At 29.7% G+C, this 15,128-nt stretch overlaps 3 protein-coding genes across 3 annotated transcripts; all 3 read right to left on the reverse strand.

Annotated features, from left to right (window-relative positions):
* Nucleotides 1-1,061: 1,061 nt before the first annotated feature.
* On the reverse strand, nt 1,062-4,479 carry LOC137827823 (glycerate dehydrogenase). Its single transcript, XM_068634168.1, has 13 exons — nt 4,100-4,479; nt 3,887-3,970; nt 3,601-3,741; nt 3,138-3,259; nt 2,883-2,964; nt 2,514-2,586; nt 2,344-2,435; nt 2,175-2,249; nt 1,987-2,094; nt 1,815-1,892; nt 1,686-1,730; nt 1,484-1,598; nt 1,062-1,338 (listed from the first exon to the last, which is right to left on the reverse strand). Exons 1-13 carry the CDS (start codon nt 4,220-4,222, stop codon nt 1,316-1,318), a joined length of 1,161 nt encoding a protein of 386 aa, XP_068490269.1. The 5' UTR covers nt 4,223-4,479; the 3' UTR covers nt 1,062-1,315.
* A 1,194-nt stretch (nt 4,480-5,673) lies between these two features.
* LOC137828244 (B3 domain-containing transcription factor VRN1-like) lies at nt 5,674-7,842 on the reverse strand. Its single transcript, XM_068634727.1, has 6 exons — nt 7,732-7,842; nt 7,030-7,492; nt 6,768-6,931; nt 6,231-6,522; nt 6,054-6,136; nt 5,674-5,977 (listed from the first exon to the last, which is right to left on the reverse strand). The coding sequence occupies exons 1-6, from the start codon at nt 7,804-7,806 to the stop codon at nt 5,744-5,746; spliced, it is 1,311 nt and encodes a 436-aa protein (XP_068490828.1). The 5' UTR covers nt 7,807-7,842; the 3' UTR covers nt 5,674-5,743.
* A 1,603-nt stretch (nt 7,843-9,445) lies between these two features.
* On the reverse strand, nt 9,446-13,466 carry LOC137827948 (B3 domain-containing protein LOC_Os12g40080-like). Its single transcript, XM_068634329.1, has 10 exons — nt 13,319-13,466; nt 12,820-13,174; nt 12,570-12,691; nt 12,256-12,486; nt 10,853-11,303; nt 10,613-10,755; nt 10,247-10,520; nt 10,087-10,167; nt 9,931-10,001; nt 9,446-9,842 (listed from the first exon to the last, which is right to left on the reverse strand). The coding sequence occupies exons 1-10, from the start codon at nt 13,400-13,402 to the stop codon at nt 9,591-9,593; spliced, it is 2,064 nt and encodes a 687-aa protein (XP_068490430.1). The 5' UTR covers nt 13,403-13,466; the 3' UTR covers nt 9,446-9,590.
* Nucleotides 13,467-15,128: the final 1,662 nt, after the last annotated feature.

The raw sequence follows: 15,128 nt of genomic DNA on the forward strand, positions 1-15,128 counted from the left end.
TTCTTCATTCTTAAAAAAAATAATTTTAAACTAAACACTTTAATTTATTAATTTTTTTTATTTTGTAAAAACTCATTTCTTTATTCATTAATTATATTTCTAACTATTTTAAACATTACAAATACTTATTTTTTAATACATTCAAAATTAAAATTATAAAAAAAATTATTATTTATTTATTTTTAAAATGGTGCTAGATAGGGAAATAAAAAATAAAAGAGTGCTAGATAGGGAAATAAAAGCAAAAGGGTGCTATTTAGAGAAATAAAAGTGTAAATGGTGCTAGATAGGGAATTTACCCGATAAAATCACTTATTTATCTTCTCCCTAACGTGGGATTTATAGGATGGAATTGGATATTTTTTCATTAAATTCATGCTACTTGTTTATCTTTCTTTAGCCTGTAGGATCATGGTGGAAGCTAAATATAGACTCAGTTCTTTAAACCTAAATTACTATAGCCATCAAAACCAATTTCAATGAAACTCCCTGACTGAACCATGATGACACATTCAATCTAAAACTGAGTCATTTCTACAAGTCAAACGAATGTTGAGTTTACAGGAAAATAAAACTGAGGTATTATAAGCTTATACAGTTCTGCTATAAATTAGTCTCTTGAAAATTAATTTATCTGCAGGTTTGTCACTGGTTCGTTTAGAAAAATTGTTACCACTTTACATGTTAGTTTCAGAGGCAAATTAAGTGATAGATCAAATTTTCATTATTGTGGTGGTTTCCCTTTTGATAATTGTAATGACTTGAAGAATCTACACAGAAATAATTTGGTCGATGAACTTAACAAACAAATTACTTGAATAAAACTCTTCTGAAACCTTTCACCAGATACTGACACCAACTATAGAAAACTTTAATTTGACTAGAGTTAAGAGTTAACCATTTCAATTTGGTAAAATGTTTCAAAAAAGTTCTATTTCTTATAATTTGTAAGATAACCCTTTGATCAATCAGCCACTGAAATTCTAACAAAAATCATAAATATACTAGATGCCAGTTATGTTTCACTTAAGTTGTTTTTAAGATAAAAATATATTCAAAGATGCCAGAACTTTCTCCTCTTATCTTCTGAAGGAACCGAGCTGAATCCTCAGGTATAAGTTCATTTTATGTTTAATTAATGTTTCAAATACTACAAACCCATGATGCTGTTATTAAGGTGACAGTCTTTGTATTCACACTGTCATCAGCACTCTACACACACAAAAAGAAAACACTAACGACAGAGCCAACTCAACACACAAAAATTGGTCATTTTTTGCAATTGAAGGCCCTGGTAGGATTGAACCATGAGTGTTTATAGCTTTGAACTTGGCAAGCCTGCAATTAGAAGCACAACATGCAAGGCCAATTAGAAGACTTATCTATCAATATTGATGAACAAAAAATATTTTTTATCTTCTTTAAAAACTTTGCAGAAAACTAGTTTTAACTTGAACTGATAAAGTGAACATGATTTTATTACCCAAAGCTTGTGCATTGACAATGCTTGGGCATGCAGCTGGTGGTGGGGCATTCTCATTGAGGAATGGTTCCACCTTATTGGCATCAAACCATACAGGGTACCCTTTAATCTTACCCTGCACATTTTATAATTAAGGACTATAATCAGTTTTACAAGACACAATTTTCATTTACCATAGAAACAAACATGGAGAAACTTGTACCAGCACGTTTAGAGCTGCTAGTGTAGCCATTCCCTCACGTGTCCACTGCAACAAAACATATACATGAAATAAGTAAAACTGAGTCAACCATAAAAGACTGATTTAATACAGACACTTCACAGTAATTACCTTGGAGGCAGATGCAATGTGGGGTACCACAATGGCATTCTTACACTCTGCAAGCCCAGGTTTCATGTAGGGCTCTTCCTGATAAAAGTTTCAATTTCACATAGAGACTTAAAAGGTGGTTTTGTTGCAAAATGGAATCCAATTATTCAGAGATCATAGAAGGGTCGGATACCTCAAACACATCAAGTCCTACTCGAAATGTTGGATTTTGTTTTAAATGCTCCACTAGTGCAGCTTCATCAACAACAGGCCCTCTACTGCAATTGATCAGAATTGCTTCCTGTAATAAGGACATCATCATTAGCAAAATTCAATTTGCATCACTTTATTAGAGCAAAAATATGTTGATTAAATAATTACCTTCTTCATTTTAGCAAGTCTTTCCTTGTTGACTAGATGATAAGTGGTTTTGTCCAACACAGGATGAAGACTAATCTATAGAAGCAGTCATGATAAAGCATATTAGTTGCAATAATCAAATGTAACAAGTTACAGCTAGTGCATTAAACTTCCTTAATCAAATTCTTACTATATCTGCCTCCTGGAGGACCTCATCCATGCTTGATGCCCTTTTCCATGTCACTGGGGTTTCACCACTCGCTTTCAAGAATGCACCATAAGCTGCAATAGGTCAAAAGGAACTATTAGTTCACAGTTCATAGTAATTTGGTTTACAGATAGGAGTTGGCAGAAACATGCCTGTGACAAACTTTTCTAGTCGTGTGGCCTGGTAGAGATCAAAGTAGATTAGGTTCATCTTGAACCCTTCAACCTGATGCCAGAAGAAAGGAACTTTTGTTGTCATCACCAAAGCAAGAACATTATATGGACAATATTATTAAGCATACTCAGTCACAAACATCAGCAAACTATATAATGCACTTTCTTGCAAATAACCTATAAACAGCTTAATACATTACAGCTTAAGTGCTCTTTCAAAATTTTGACACAAGAGAAGATTTCAAGTAAAGAAACCAACATGTCAGTTGTTATATTTATGAGTAACAAGCTTAGCATACAACTAAATCAAATGAACCTGATATGGGATAGACAATATTGAAAATTTACCATCATTCTTGCATAAGCGGATCCAATTCTACCAGCTCCAATTACACCAACAGTTTGTCCCTTGAGCAAGTTTCCAACAAATCTGTCACAAAAACAAGGCAAGAGCAGTTTATTCCAGCCTTCTGAAGAGTGCATTACTTGCAATTCAGTGTATGAAAACTGACAAAAAAATATGGTAATAATTTCTATGGTATTTAACATTACTCTTCACATCATGAAACAAAAAAGTAATGTGTAAAAAAATAATTTTCATACAAATGAGGCAGCCATCCATCATATAGTCCTGCCCTCATGAATTCATCTGCCTCAACTATCCTTCTAGCAGCTGCCAAAGACAGAGAAGCTGCCAACTCTGCTGTTGTCTCAGTTAGCACACCCTACAGAAAAAAATGAATGAAACTAATGTTACAACAAAAGCAACCTCCTCAGGTTATCACTTCAGATCAGAGTCATCAATCATCATACACAACATATTTGGATAATAAGTAATATCATATTTGGATAATAAGTGCACAATTTCTTTTAGTTATGATAAAACTCAGTTAATTTTACATTCTTATTTTCTTTTTCAACAAGTCCTTATAAAAAGTTCATCCAAACTCTGCCTAAGATCACTTCAGCATCACACAAAAGGATCCTCAATCCACAAACTTTACAAAAATTAAAATACACATTTAAAATATAATCTAACAGTAATATAAAGAAAAAGATAACTCACAGGAGTGTTTCCAACAGCAACACCATACTTGTTTGCAGCATTAACATTCACATTGTTATAACCAACAGCCATGTTACTGAAAGCTTTGCCTCCAGCTTTGCTCAAAGCAGAGAACAACTCTTCTCCCCAGTCTTCTGTCAACTGCAACAGGAACTCCATCACATACCCACCAAGCCAAAACCAAGAAAATCCACACCAGAACTAAAAAGATAATTTTTTTTTTGTAAACTAAACCAATACTACGTCAATTTTCAGTGTGATGCTCTAATCTATTGACCACTATTACCTGTCCTATAACTCCATCGCACTTGTCACCAATCAAAGCAATGATGTCTTCAATTGACAGTATCGTTTTCTTCTCAGTACATATCTGGAAAGCATGTGCAAGACAAACAATGAATCAAAATTTTAACCATACACTAAACTATGACATCCTCAGAAGATGTCTCAACAAAAGCAAGGAACATGGTACAAAATGAAACAAGGGAAGTTTGATTACTTCAAGGCGACAATCATTCTGAATGAGAAGATTAATCCAGCGAGTTCCAGGCATTGATTTTGTGCTGATAACTCTGTATTTGCCATTTGGATTCCATACTTCAATGGACACTGGCTTGGCCATGAAGCCAACAAGAGTGTGAAGTGGCTATGGATAGTGGAAGTTGAGGTTGTAATAATTTCAGTTGGTGTTTGCTTATAATGTTAGATACTGTTAATCCAGTGTGAAACAGCACAACATAGTAATTTATTTGTGACCAATAACATTGGTGCATGCAGAAGACTTTGACCTTTGAGATAAAGTGAACACAGAACACAATAGGATGAGGCTGTGAAAAAGAGATGAGTTCAAGAAATTGCAGTGTCTTTGGGCCTCTCGTTAGGATAATGTCCATTAAAGACAAATATAACCTTCTGTTTGTGGCTCATAGCTTCATACAAGTGCTTCTTCTCTATCCTTTGAACTTCAAAAACTTTTCATATTTATTAATTTTGTATAACTATCACTTAGTTCTTTCTATTAATGTTTAATTTAATGTATAAACATTATTTATTATTCAATTTAACTTCAAATAAATTTAGTTTTTTAAAAAGTAAAAAATAATTCAGTTCAATTCTTTTAGTCTTTTCTTTTCAGTTCATTTTATTTAAAACATATTGAATGTTAGTTAATTCTAAATTAAATTGTTGTTATTAAAGAGTTTTTATCTCGACTGATTGCAAATATATAAAATAAAAATTTGTCTATTTTTATTATTCTATTAAAAAATTTAATCCATTTTCTGGTCTTTCATTTTCAATAATTATACTATTTACTGAAATTAATATACTCCAAGTTAAATAAAATCACTACAGTAAAACTCTTATTTTTCAAGTCTTTCAATACCTCCTTAAAACAAAAAAATTTACTGCAGTTATAATTTAACTATATAACAACTATAAATTTAATACCTATTTGTTAATAAACTGTTAACAATCGTATATAGGATTTTAGAATTTAAAACATAATGGGAATTGGGTTTAAACCTTTATACCATGCTAGTTGAATCATATGGTGAATCAGAGATTTTTATATTTTAAATGTGAATTGTTTAGTGTAGTGAGATTCATAAATATTTAAAAAATATAATATAAAAATATAAAAATATAATTAATAATTATAGTCATGTTTAAAAAGAATGACTGTATTACTAATCATGTTAGATTAATATTATAATTATTGGATTCGACGGAGTTATATGGTTCTACTATTTTGTTAAATGAAAGAAAAAATTAAAATTAAATTTTTTATAAAACTTATTCAAGTAATCAAACCCAATTCACACTTAAATCAAAAATAAATTATAAACTGTGATACAGAACCGTTCATATTCATACAATTCGTGATACAGTTCACACGATACAACTACCATACAAGAATAAAAACGATTATTCTTATGATTCATATGATCATCTGAAAACGTAATATTTGTACCGTGAATCGTATTATACTTATTATCATACTTTATACTATTAAAAATTCTGAAATATTCTAAAACCTTCTTTATTATAAAACTTTAGTAATACAAAAGAACAAAACCAGAATAATAAAGTAGATAGGTTTCAAAAGTAATTTTTGGAGAGATTCAAATATCAATCACAAACATCACTCTATGAATGCTAGAATGCTAACTTCAAACAGAATCTTCTTCTTATCAATCAACTCTAGCACACAAACATCTCCACCCTTCAATCTGCATTCTCTCATAAAATCATTCCAACCCACAGTCAATCTACTGTAAGAGTCTAGCTTCACATTCCATGATCTCTCCCCAAGTTGCAGGATCACTTCAGTTGCATTAGCAATACCGTGATTCTTGAAGAAAATCTTTGGAACATTCTGCACAACACACAAAATCTAATTAGTCACAGCAAACATGTTTACATGCCTAAAACTTTATTCTGATCAATCCTACCAGAGAATAGAGTTGCTTATCATTGATGCAGACACTGAAGTGATTCTCTACTGTCATGTTGTTGCATTTAGTAGTTTCACAATCTAAAAGAATAAAAACAAATCAAAAGGTGAAGAAATATGAAGAAGTATGAAGAAACATTTAAAAAAGAAACAGTATTTAAGAAATACCAATAACCTGAAAACTTTGGAGAACTTGGTTCTTGTTTCACATTATAAATATCAACTCTATAAATATGAACTCTGAATGAAATTCCAGATTTCTCAATTTTCTCAAAAACACAAACATCCCCTATTTTCAAGTTATGATCTTTTGCAAAATGATTCCAACCAGAAGTAAGATTTATTTGACGACTGGAATTATTCCTATAAAAATGAACAAGCCAATGTCTGTCTTCTTCAGATGTCCAAAGAGTAACATTGTCACTGTGATGCTCCTCTTCTTTTGTAATAATATTACCCGGCATCACCTGTGTTAAATTAAAAATCAACAAAATTGCACATTAACTAGAAAAACTCATATAAATTACTTATGAATTCATATTTTCATTGAAACTTGTTAATAACTGGATTTTAAGTCTAACTCAACTTCATGAAATCGATGCATATTAATCTCCAACAAAACCAATGCATTATATAAATCAGTTATATAGCAAAACATATCAGAATGTGTATTACTATGCATCTGATTTGTTTGTTTATGAGAGAAGGGTACCATAATATTTCTTTGAATATATGATGGAAACATTTCACGAACGAAGAAGCGATTCTGAGATTGGAAAGATTTGGCTCTCTCCAGAGCAGTGCCACTTTCAGTTGGAATAGCTTTTTCCTTGGAGTTTGAAGATTTCATACAGGAAAAACTTTTTCTTTTTCTACCTGTTCAAACATTAGAGTGAAACAAAAGAACAAAGGGTGACAACATCTTCAACATTTTGAAACAGAACAGGAAAAAAAATGAAGTTTCAACATCCCACCTCTTGTTTCAACTTGTGTACCATGAAAATCAACCTTAAATCTTTGAGATTCAGCTCTCACATTCTCAACATCTGGAGTGATATCAGGTTGGTTTCTTCTGTTGTTGGCTTCCACCTTCTTGGAGAAATGAGAACCTGGTAAAGAAGATTCTGCCTTCTTAAACTTGCATGAACAGGTACCATTATCATCTAACTTTGCTTCCATCAAAGGGTAAAAAATTTCCAAGCCACTTTGATCAAGTATCACCACCTCAAACTGAGACACACCCACATATTTGAAGATCAAGAGATTATCTTGGTCCAAAGAATAAAACTCTACAAATTTCTTCCAGTTTTCAATCAACCAAATGTCAACACCAATTTTTTTCCATTTCACTTTCCATTCACCACCTTTGGGAAGCAGAAGGAGCAGTGGATTTGACATATCTTCCCAATATTTACTCACAAAACTTCTAGGTATTCTCTGTCATGAAACATTCATCAGTGTAGCCATTCAAGAACTTTAACATGATAATAAGCTAGAGAAAAGGAAAATAAGAGTCACCCCTTCCAAAATCTTGACTCAAATACTTGAAAAATGGAATATTTTAAGAAATGTATGAATAAAATGGTGCAAAGATGAATCTATGTGAAATAACTTCATCAATAAGACTATATCTTGCTACAAATAGACATTTTAATAAGGAGTAGAAGAATAGTAACCAGATCTCCATTTCTAAGTGTGTCTTCCTCAATCTTCTTGAAGAAGTGAATGTCACTATCATCACCAGAAGACATTGTTCAGCAATGGAGTTTACTTAGGCTCAATCACAGTATCAACTTTTATATGTTAAACAGTTCAGATATCTTAAAAATAAGGAAAATATCTTTTGATAATTTTGGAATTGTATATTCATTTCATATAACAGTAAATGTAAATAACTGTTCATCTTTTCAAGTTCCTTATTAATTATTTCTTGGTAAGAGTAAATACAGCATACCTAACCAATGAACTATGGTTATTCTTGACCATTAAGTTTACATCCTCCATCAAATTATTTTCATTAAATGTTTTAAGAATATTATTAAGACATTTTAAAGGTTGATAATAAATAATTATTAAGTAAATAATGTTAATGTTATTATTATAAAAAAAATATTAAATAGCAATCAAATTTAGAGAATAATAATAACTAAATTAGATATTATTTTAAAAATTAAAAAAATTATTTATATAAAAAAATGTTTTCTATTATTAATAAAAAATTATAAATAATTTTTAGATTAATATTTAAATTAGCTATCAAGATATTTTAAGTTAGTTTCTAAAAGACTAATATAAATTAATTTAAAATATAAAATAAGTATATCTATATATATATATTATGCAATTGGTTTGTATCAGATTGATAAATTTAAAATATTTTTCTAGATTATTTATTTATTAATTATGTACAACTTTTATTTTTTCTACGTATATTTATTTTTAATTATAGATTACATATATTATACACGTATTGTTGAATTTTAATTGCTATCTAGGTTTAAAAGGTCCAATGAATTTAATGTAATCAAACTACTATTTTAAAACAAGTTTTAGATTTGTAATATTGATTTAAATATTTAACTCTACACCAGTTGGTCTTTCAATTTTTAAAGTAATATTATTTACTAAAAAAATTCTAAATTTTTATGGCTATTCAATTCCACGGTGGTCTTTCATTGTGTATTCTTTTCTTTATTTTTTTACGTATATAATTTCAAATTTATTGACCATATACTAGTATATCTTATTTTTTTAAAGTACACAATAAATATATTAATAATTATTGTAAGTAAATATTAGAGTCTTTCAACTTTAAATCAAATAAATTAAAAATGTATCACGAATTTTTTGTTTGAATTAATTTAGCTTATTGCTATTTTTTGTCTATTGCATTATACAACACAAATATTTGGAGTAGATAAATGATTTTTTATTGTTTTTATATAACACAATGAACTATTGATTTAATTTAGAATGTAGAATTATTGAAAATTTTAAGTAATACAAAATTATTAAAGGCTGTAAAACTAAATTTTACAAATATTCTAAATAACTAACTTGAGCAGTTATTCAATTAAACTTCACTATATAATAATTGAATGAACTTAACCAAAGTACTTTAAATTACTTTTTTTAATCATACAAGGTTATATATTTGTATAGTTACCTAAAAAATGAGAATGTGTTGGTAATTGCAGCTAGTAATTATTATTTGGAAAACTCCAAATAACTTGAAACTTGAGAGGATATAATTATTCTGAGTCAAAATTTGAAATTCCCCATTTCATAATTTTCTGTAGAAAACAAGTTAAAACATTCATCTTGGTAAGCATTTCTTCTTTTTAATTGCAAAGAAAAAAAAAAGTAAACAAAAAAATTTATAAGATAAAATTTACTTAAAAGATCAACATTCACTACAAACTACAAAGTTTATATATGTACATGGCAAGACTCTGAACATGAAATTTGAACACAAGACTTCTTATGAACATAGCAAAACATGAAATTTGAACACAAAACTTCTTATGAACATAGTTCAATCTATGCACCTTGCAACTCTAACTTGGAAAACAAACGTGTCCTTATCAACCAGTTCAAAATTACAGACATCACCAACATTCACTTTGCATTCACGCATGAACTTGGACCAACCAGAATAACATAATTTGTGACATTGATTCTCTGGATAATGTTCTAGCTTCACAGGCCATGTTCTATTCCCTACTCTCAGACCAACCTTAGCTGCATTCTGCATCATATGATTTCTGATGAATTGCTCTGGTATGCACTGTTCATCACATCAAATAAAGTGAAATTAGTTAGTTATGGCTAAGATTCTTGCATGTGCAACACATCACTAATTTAGTTATTTATACCACAGTCTTTAGCACACTGAGGGCAAAATGATTCTCTGAGATTTCATTGTTGTATCTACGAAATCCTGAATCTAACAAGAACAAAAACAACACTAAATAAACATCATTAGAGAAACATGTCTAAATGAAAAACAGACAAAAAGAATATAAGGGTACCATAAAAAACATTCTTTGGAACTCCATCACTGCCTCTGTCAGCAGAACTCTTTTGAGGCCTAGTTTCTTTGCTTTCATTTGCTTCATTGTTATCAAAAGCTTATTCATAAAAAAAGCATTTGGAACATTAAAACACATAGTAGATTTGTTGTTGAAATACCTGAGAAGTTGGAAGGACTAGATTCTTGTGCATCACGGTAAATGACAACTCTAAATGAAAGTCCTGGATTCTTAATTTTCTCAAACACACATACATTTCCTTTTTTCAAGTTATTGTCCTTCACAAAATTAGCCCAACCAGAACCTAGTGACACTTCTTTCTTGCTTCTATAAACATTAACGTTCATATCCCAAGTTTTGTCTTCAGAAATCCAAACACTAACTCTATGATTTTCCTTTCGTTCCTCAACTGTTATGAAATCAGCTGGCATAGTCTATCATAACAATGTTAAAGTAAAAAGATCATTATCATAGCAAAATTTTGAAAGTATTTTATATGAATTGTTTGTTTGGTGAGATGATGTACCAGGAATTTCCTAATGATGTGTGATCGTTGCATTACACGAATGAAGAAGGGATTCTCTGAGATGAAAGACTTGGCTCTCTCTAAAGCAGTGCCACTTTCAGTCTTAACCTTGGATCTTGAACATCTTCTGTTTCTTCTTCTACCTGTCAGCAAATCAAAGTCACTCACAAAGGAAAAGGTGAGAATATCTTCAAAGACTTTGAAATGGAATAAGAAAAGATTAAAGTTCAACATCCCCACCTCTTTCATCAACTGTAGTCCTTTCAGATTCAGCATATTTAGTTTCAACATCTTGTGTTGGATAGCTATTAGGGTTCTTCCTTGGGTGGATTTTCTCCTTCTTAGTAGAAGGAGAAGATGGTACAGAAAATCTTACTCTCTTACACTGACGAAAAGAGCTACCATTATCTGCATCATCAAAAGATCCTTCCATCAAAGGATACACTATCTCCAAGCCATCATGATCAAGGATCACAACCTTGAACTGTGACTTTCCCACATATCTGAACACCAGAAGATGGTTCTGATCCAAAGAAAAGAATTCTGCAAATTTCTTCCATTCATCAATTAACCAAACCTCAGCATCCATTTTTGTCCAATTCACTTCCCATTTAGAACAGTTAGGAAGCAGAAGGATTAGTGGATTTGATATTTCTTCCCAAAATTTATTCACAAAGCTCCTTGGTATCCTCTGTCATAAACTTTATTGTCAATATAGTGTATTGCATTCTATAATTTGATGTTAACATAATCACAAATTAAAAGGAGAATTTACATCACTGTGATTCAGAAGATGAACATAGATTAATAAAAACATATGAATTGACTTGATGAGCAGCAATAAAAATGATTACCATCTCCCCCTTTCTAAGGGTGTATTCTTCAATTCTTTTGAAAAAGTGAATGTCACTGGCATACTCAGAAGTCATTGTTTAACAAATAAACCAGAGTTAGGTACCTAAGTTTCTTGAGTCCTTATGCTGATTTTGAAAGTTCAGAATCAATGTCCTATAAATACTTTAATAAATTGCTTATTTATGGCATAATTAATCTTTTCTCTGCAACTTTTCACCTTTCCCAATCCCCTTGTACTTTTACTACTTGGTAATCCAAAAGATCCTAGAAGAAGTGGTGAATATTTTTCACTTTTTAAATTGGAGAGTCTTCCACCCAATTTTTATATGTGATTTCCCTTTAGTTATCTTTTATAGCATACTCTTACTAATAGCAGTTTTAAAGGCTTACCATGAACAACTAAAATTAAGTTTCCTTTAAGAAACTACTGTAATTTGAGTAAAATATTACAAAAAATGAATTATTCTTTAATCCACGATTTCATTAATAAAAAAATTATAATAGTTTCATGACGACAATATTCAAAATATCATATTATATTAACCAATATCAGTACTGGTGAATATAAATACAGTAGCATCTGTATTTTCTTTCACATGCAAAACCTTTCAGTTATCAGTATCTTCAGTTAACAGAACAATGCAGTAGCAATTCCAATACATGATATCATCAAGATTCTTTCTTAGTTTATCTATTCGAACTTAACTACATAATCCAAAAGTGAGTTTCCACATTCTAATGGAAACTAACATTCCTTCTAAATTGACCAAGAAAAATGGTGTGCATTATCTTTGGCTTTTGAAAATATGAACTCTGAAATCAGAATCATTTCTGAAGATGTGTTCAAAGATACAAACATCTCCTGCTTCCAAATCATTCTCCTCTGCAAACACTCGCCAACCACCACCGAGGCGTCTACGATCAGAACCCACCAACCTCAAACTCCATGATACTCCTCCAACTTCCACTGTAACATACTTCTTCCTCTTGTCAATGTAACCCTCCAAATTCGGAATATTCTGCACAACACAATCTTTTACAATCTAATAGTACAAACAATGATCACAACTTCATAAGTACTATTCGGTTCATTTAATCATACCAGCCTGTACGATGTCAGATTATAAGATCTTATGACAACAGTGAAAAATGGATTGCAGGAGATGAACTTTCTTGCCAACTCATTAGCCCTGGCTTCCCTTGGCCAATTCAATGATAAATTTCCTGCAGAAACATCATCATCATCATTAACAAACATTTTAACTACCAAAGTTTTTTTTTTTATAATCAGAGTAAGTGTCAGATAGATAACCATGAATCCATGTACTTTTAAAAGGAAAAAGCATTAATACCTTGAGCATGGTGGTCAGAATCAGGCCCTTCATCCAAGAGTTTAAATGATTCATCATCACTGTGTCCAAGGCTTTCACTCTGTTCAGGACTGTGAGAAGAAGGATATTGCATATCTAGGGAACTCTGATCAACTATGAGTACGTCAATCTCAGAAGTTCCATCAAATGTAAAGAAAACAAAGTAACCATGATCAAGGGAATAGTGTTCAACAAATTGCTTCCAACCCTTTTCGAACCAAATCTCACCCTTCTGTTTGCTCCAGTACACTTTCCATTGAGTACCATCTGGTGGCCGGAGAAACACTGGATTTGACAAGTTTTCTCCGTATCTGTTTGTAAATTTCTTGGGGATTTGCTGAGAAGAACCCTTTGGTTAATTAGTACATGTGATTACCTAATCAAACATCAAATACATATAATCTGTATATCTATATGTCAATGCAATGAATGAGACATGCAAATATGAAAGATAGGTAAAGGTGAAGGTGAGAATGTTTACAAGCCTTTGAAGATTTGATTTAAGAATGGTCTTGAAGAAACGTATAGGCAGGATGGCATGGTCCATGGGAGGATGAGCAGCCATTGATGTTTGGACTCAGCTGCTCTTTCTGCTCTCTGCAACTGCTAAGAAACGTTTGATGTACACTATCTACAATGATGAATTTATTTTACATAAGAAACTTTTTACCTATAAATTTTCTACACACCTCTTACCTCTTAAATAAATAATGTAGATGTATTTGTGTTACATATATCTTCGGATATATCTTTTAAATGATGTAATATATTTGTGTTATACATATGTATTTACGTATTCAATATTGAAATTTGTAAAACATATATATGTAATTTAATGTATAAAATATCTATATATTATATAATTATGAATTATATAAATTGATAATAAATATTTATATGCACAATTATGTTTCATATTTTTTTAGTAGAAATATGGTTTTTGGGCTAGTTTAAACGAATTTCTTCATCATTTTCATAATCATAATAAAAATAATTTTTTGTAAAAAAATTATTATATTTATTTTTTTTTAAATTATGTTAAAACCGTACTAAAATAGTTAGAAATTTAATAAATATTTTTTGAATTGAAACACTTCATTAATAAGTGTCTTATGAGTGTCTTACAAGTGTCCATATCAATACGTATGTCCAATAGATACACCATTTAATAAAAATGTCTCATAAAGTGTCTAATTTAAATGAATTTATAACATAGTACGATTTTAATATAATTTTAAAAAAATAAATACATTAATTTTTAAAAAATTCAAATTTTTATTATAAATTTTAGTATGATTATAAAAATAAAAAATAAATATTTTTAAATTAATTATGAAAAATATTCTGTACTTAAAAAAAATTCAATTAAAATTCAATTATATGTATTTTTATATATTCTATCAATATCTGTGTACATGATATATAGGTGTTATATGTAATATAATTAAAATAGAAAAGTTGTCTGAGATTTATTTTGAAGTGAACATAATTGGACCGAGAATGCGTGTGTCAGAGTGCAGTAAGTGCAGGTACTGTTACTTTTACATTGTCATTATCAACTCTCAGAATATATAGATTTTATACTCTCAATAATTCTCATTATGTCCACTCTTTCTGCCAAAAATCTGAACCATTATTCTACTCATAATCGATCACTAAATTCAGATGACGGATGCAAAGAACATATTCTCCAAAATATTTTTTTTTGTTTTAATTAGTGATTGAATTTGGATTGATTTTAAAAAAATGAATTGTTTAAATTAACATAAATAAAATGTAAAAAAAATATATTGGAAATTTTATGAATGTATAATGCGTGTACATAATTGAATGTTTTTCTAATATAATTAATAATGTTTTATTTTTAAACATAATAATTATGTATACTTTCATAATTATCTAGTTCTCACATCACCAAGTTTTATGCAAAAAAAAAGTTAAGAATATATTAATTTTTTCATCATAATTAATGTGGTTTTTCTAGTTTTGCTAGCTTTTCTTAGTATATCTCCATATACAAGCAAGATCAACACTTACAAATTAATTTTTATATACAATTAATTTTTGTATATAATAAATCAGTGAAAACAAACATAGCGTTCATATTTACATGCAGTCTGATCAATAGCTTTTTTATCATAATTTTGTTTCAATCTATATTTTTTCAGTATAAACTCTACAAATATAGATTCCTGAAATTAAATTAAAATTTGTATATAAATATTCTTTCAGTTGAAATTTAATAACTGTATAAATTATATTATAATACTACTATAGAATTATTAAATAAA

The sequence above is a fragment of the Phaseolus vulgaris genome, chromosome 7 (genome assembly GCF_000499845.2).
Source record: "Phaseolus vulgaris cultivar G19833 chromosome 7, P. vulgaris v2.0, whole genome shotgun sequence".
NCBI lineage: Eukaryota > Viridiplantae > Streptophyta > Magnoliopsida > Fabales > Fabaceae > Phaseolus > Phaseolus vulgaris.

Excerpts from the sequence above, each read along its gene's own strand:
- LOC137827823 (XM_068634168.1), bottom strand. The coding sequence starts at position 4,222 with ATGGCCAAGCCAGTGTCCATTGAAGTATGGAATCCAAATGGCAAATAC. Across the intron at positions 3,260-3,600 it reads TTGCTGTTGGAAACACTCCT|GGTGTGCTAACTGAGACAAC; the intron begins GTGAGTTATCTT and ends TTTTTTCTGTAG. Across the intron at positions 1,731-1,814 it reads ACATTGCATCTGCCTCCAAG|TGGACACGTGAGGGAATGGC; the intron begins GTAATTACTGTG and ends GTTTTGTTGCAG.
- LOC137828244 (XM_068634727.1), bottom strand. The coding sequence starts at position 7,806 with ATGTCTTCTGGTGATGATAGTGACATTCACTTCTTCAAGAAGATTGAG. Across the intron at positions 6,137-6,230 it reads AAGTTCTCCAAAGTTTTCAG|ATTGTGAAACTACTAAATGC; the intron begins GTTATTGGTATT and ends TTATTCTTTTAG. Across the intron at positions 5,978-6,053 it reads ATAAGCAACTCTATTCTCTG|AATGTTCCAAAGATTTTCTT; the intron begins GTAGGATTGATC and ends TGTGTTGTGCAG.
- LOC137827948 (XM_068634329.1), bottom strand. The coding sequence starts at position 13,402 with ATGGCTGCTCATCCTCCCATGGACCATGCCATCCTGCCTATACGTTTC. Across the intron at positions 10,002-10,086 it reads TCCAAAGAATGTTTTTTATG|ATTCAGGATTTCGTAGATAC; the intron begins GTACCCTTATAT and ends TGTTCTTGTTAG. Across the intron at positions 9,843-9,930 it reads TCAGTGTGCTAAAGACTGTG|TGCATACCAGAGCAATTCAT; the intron begins GTATAAATAACT and ends TGTGATGAACAG.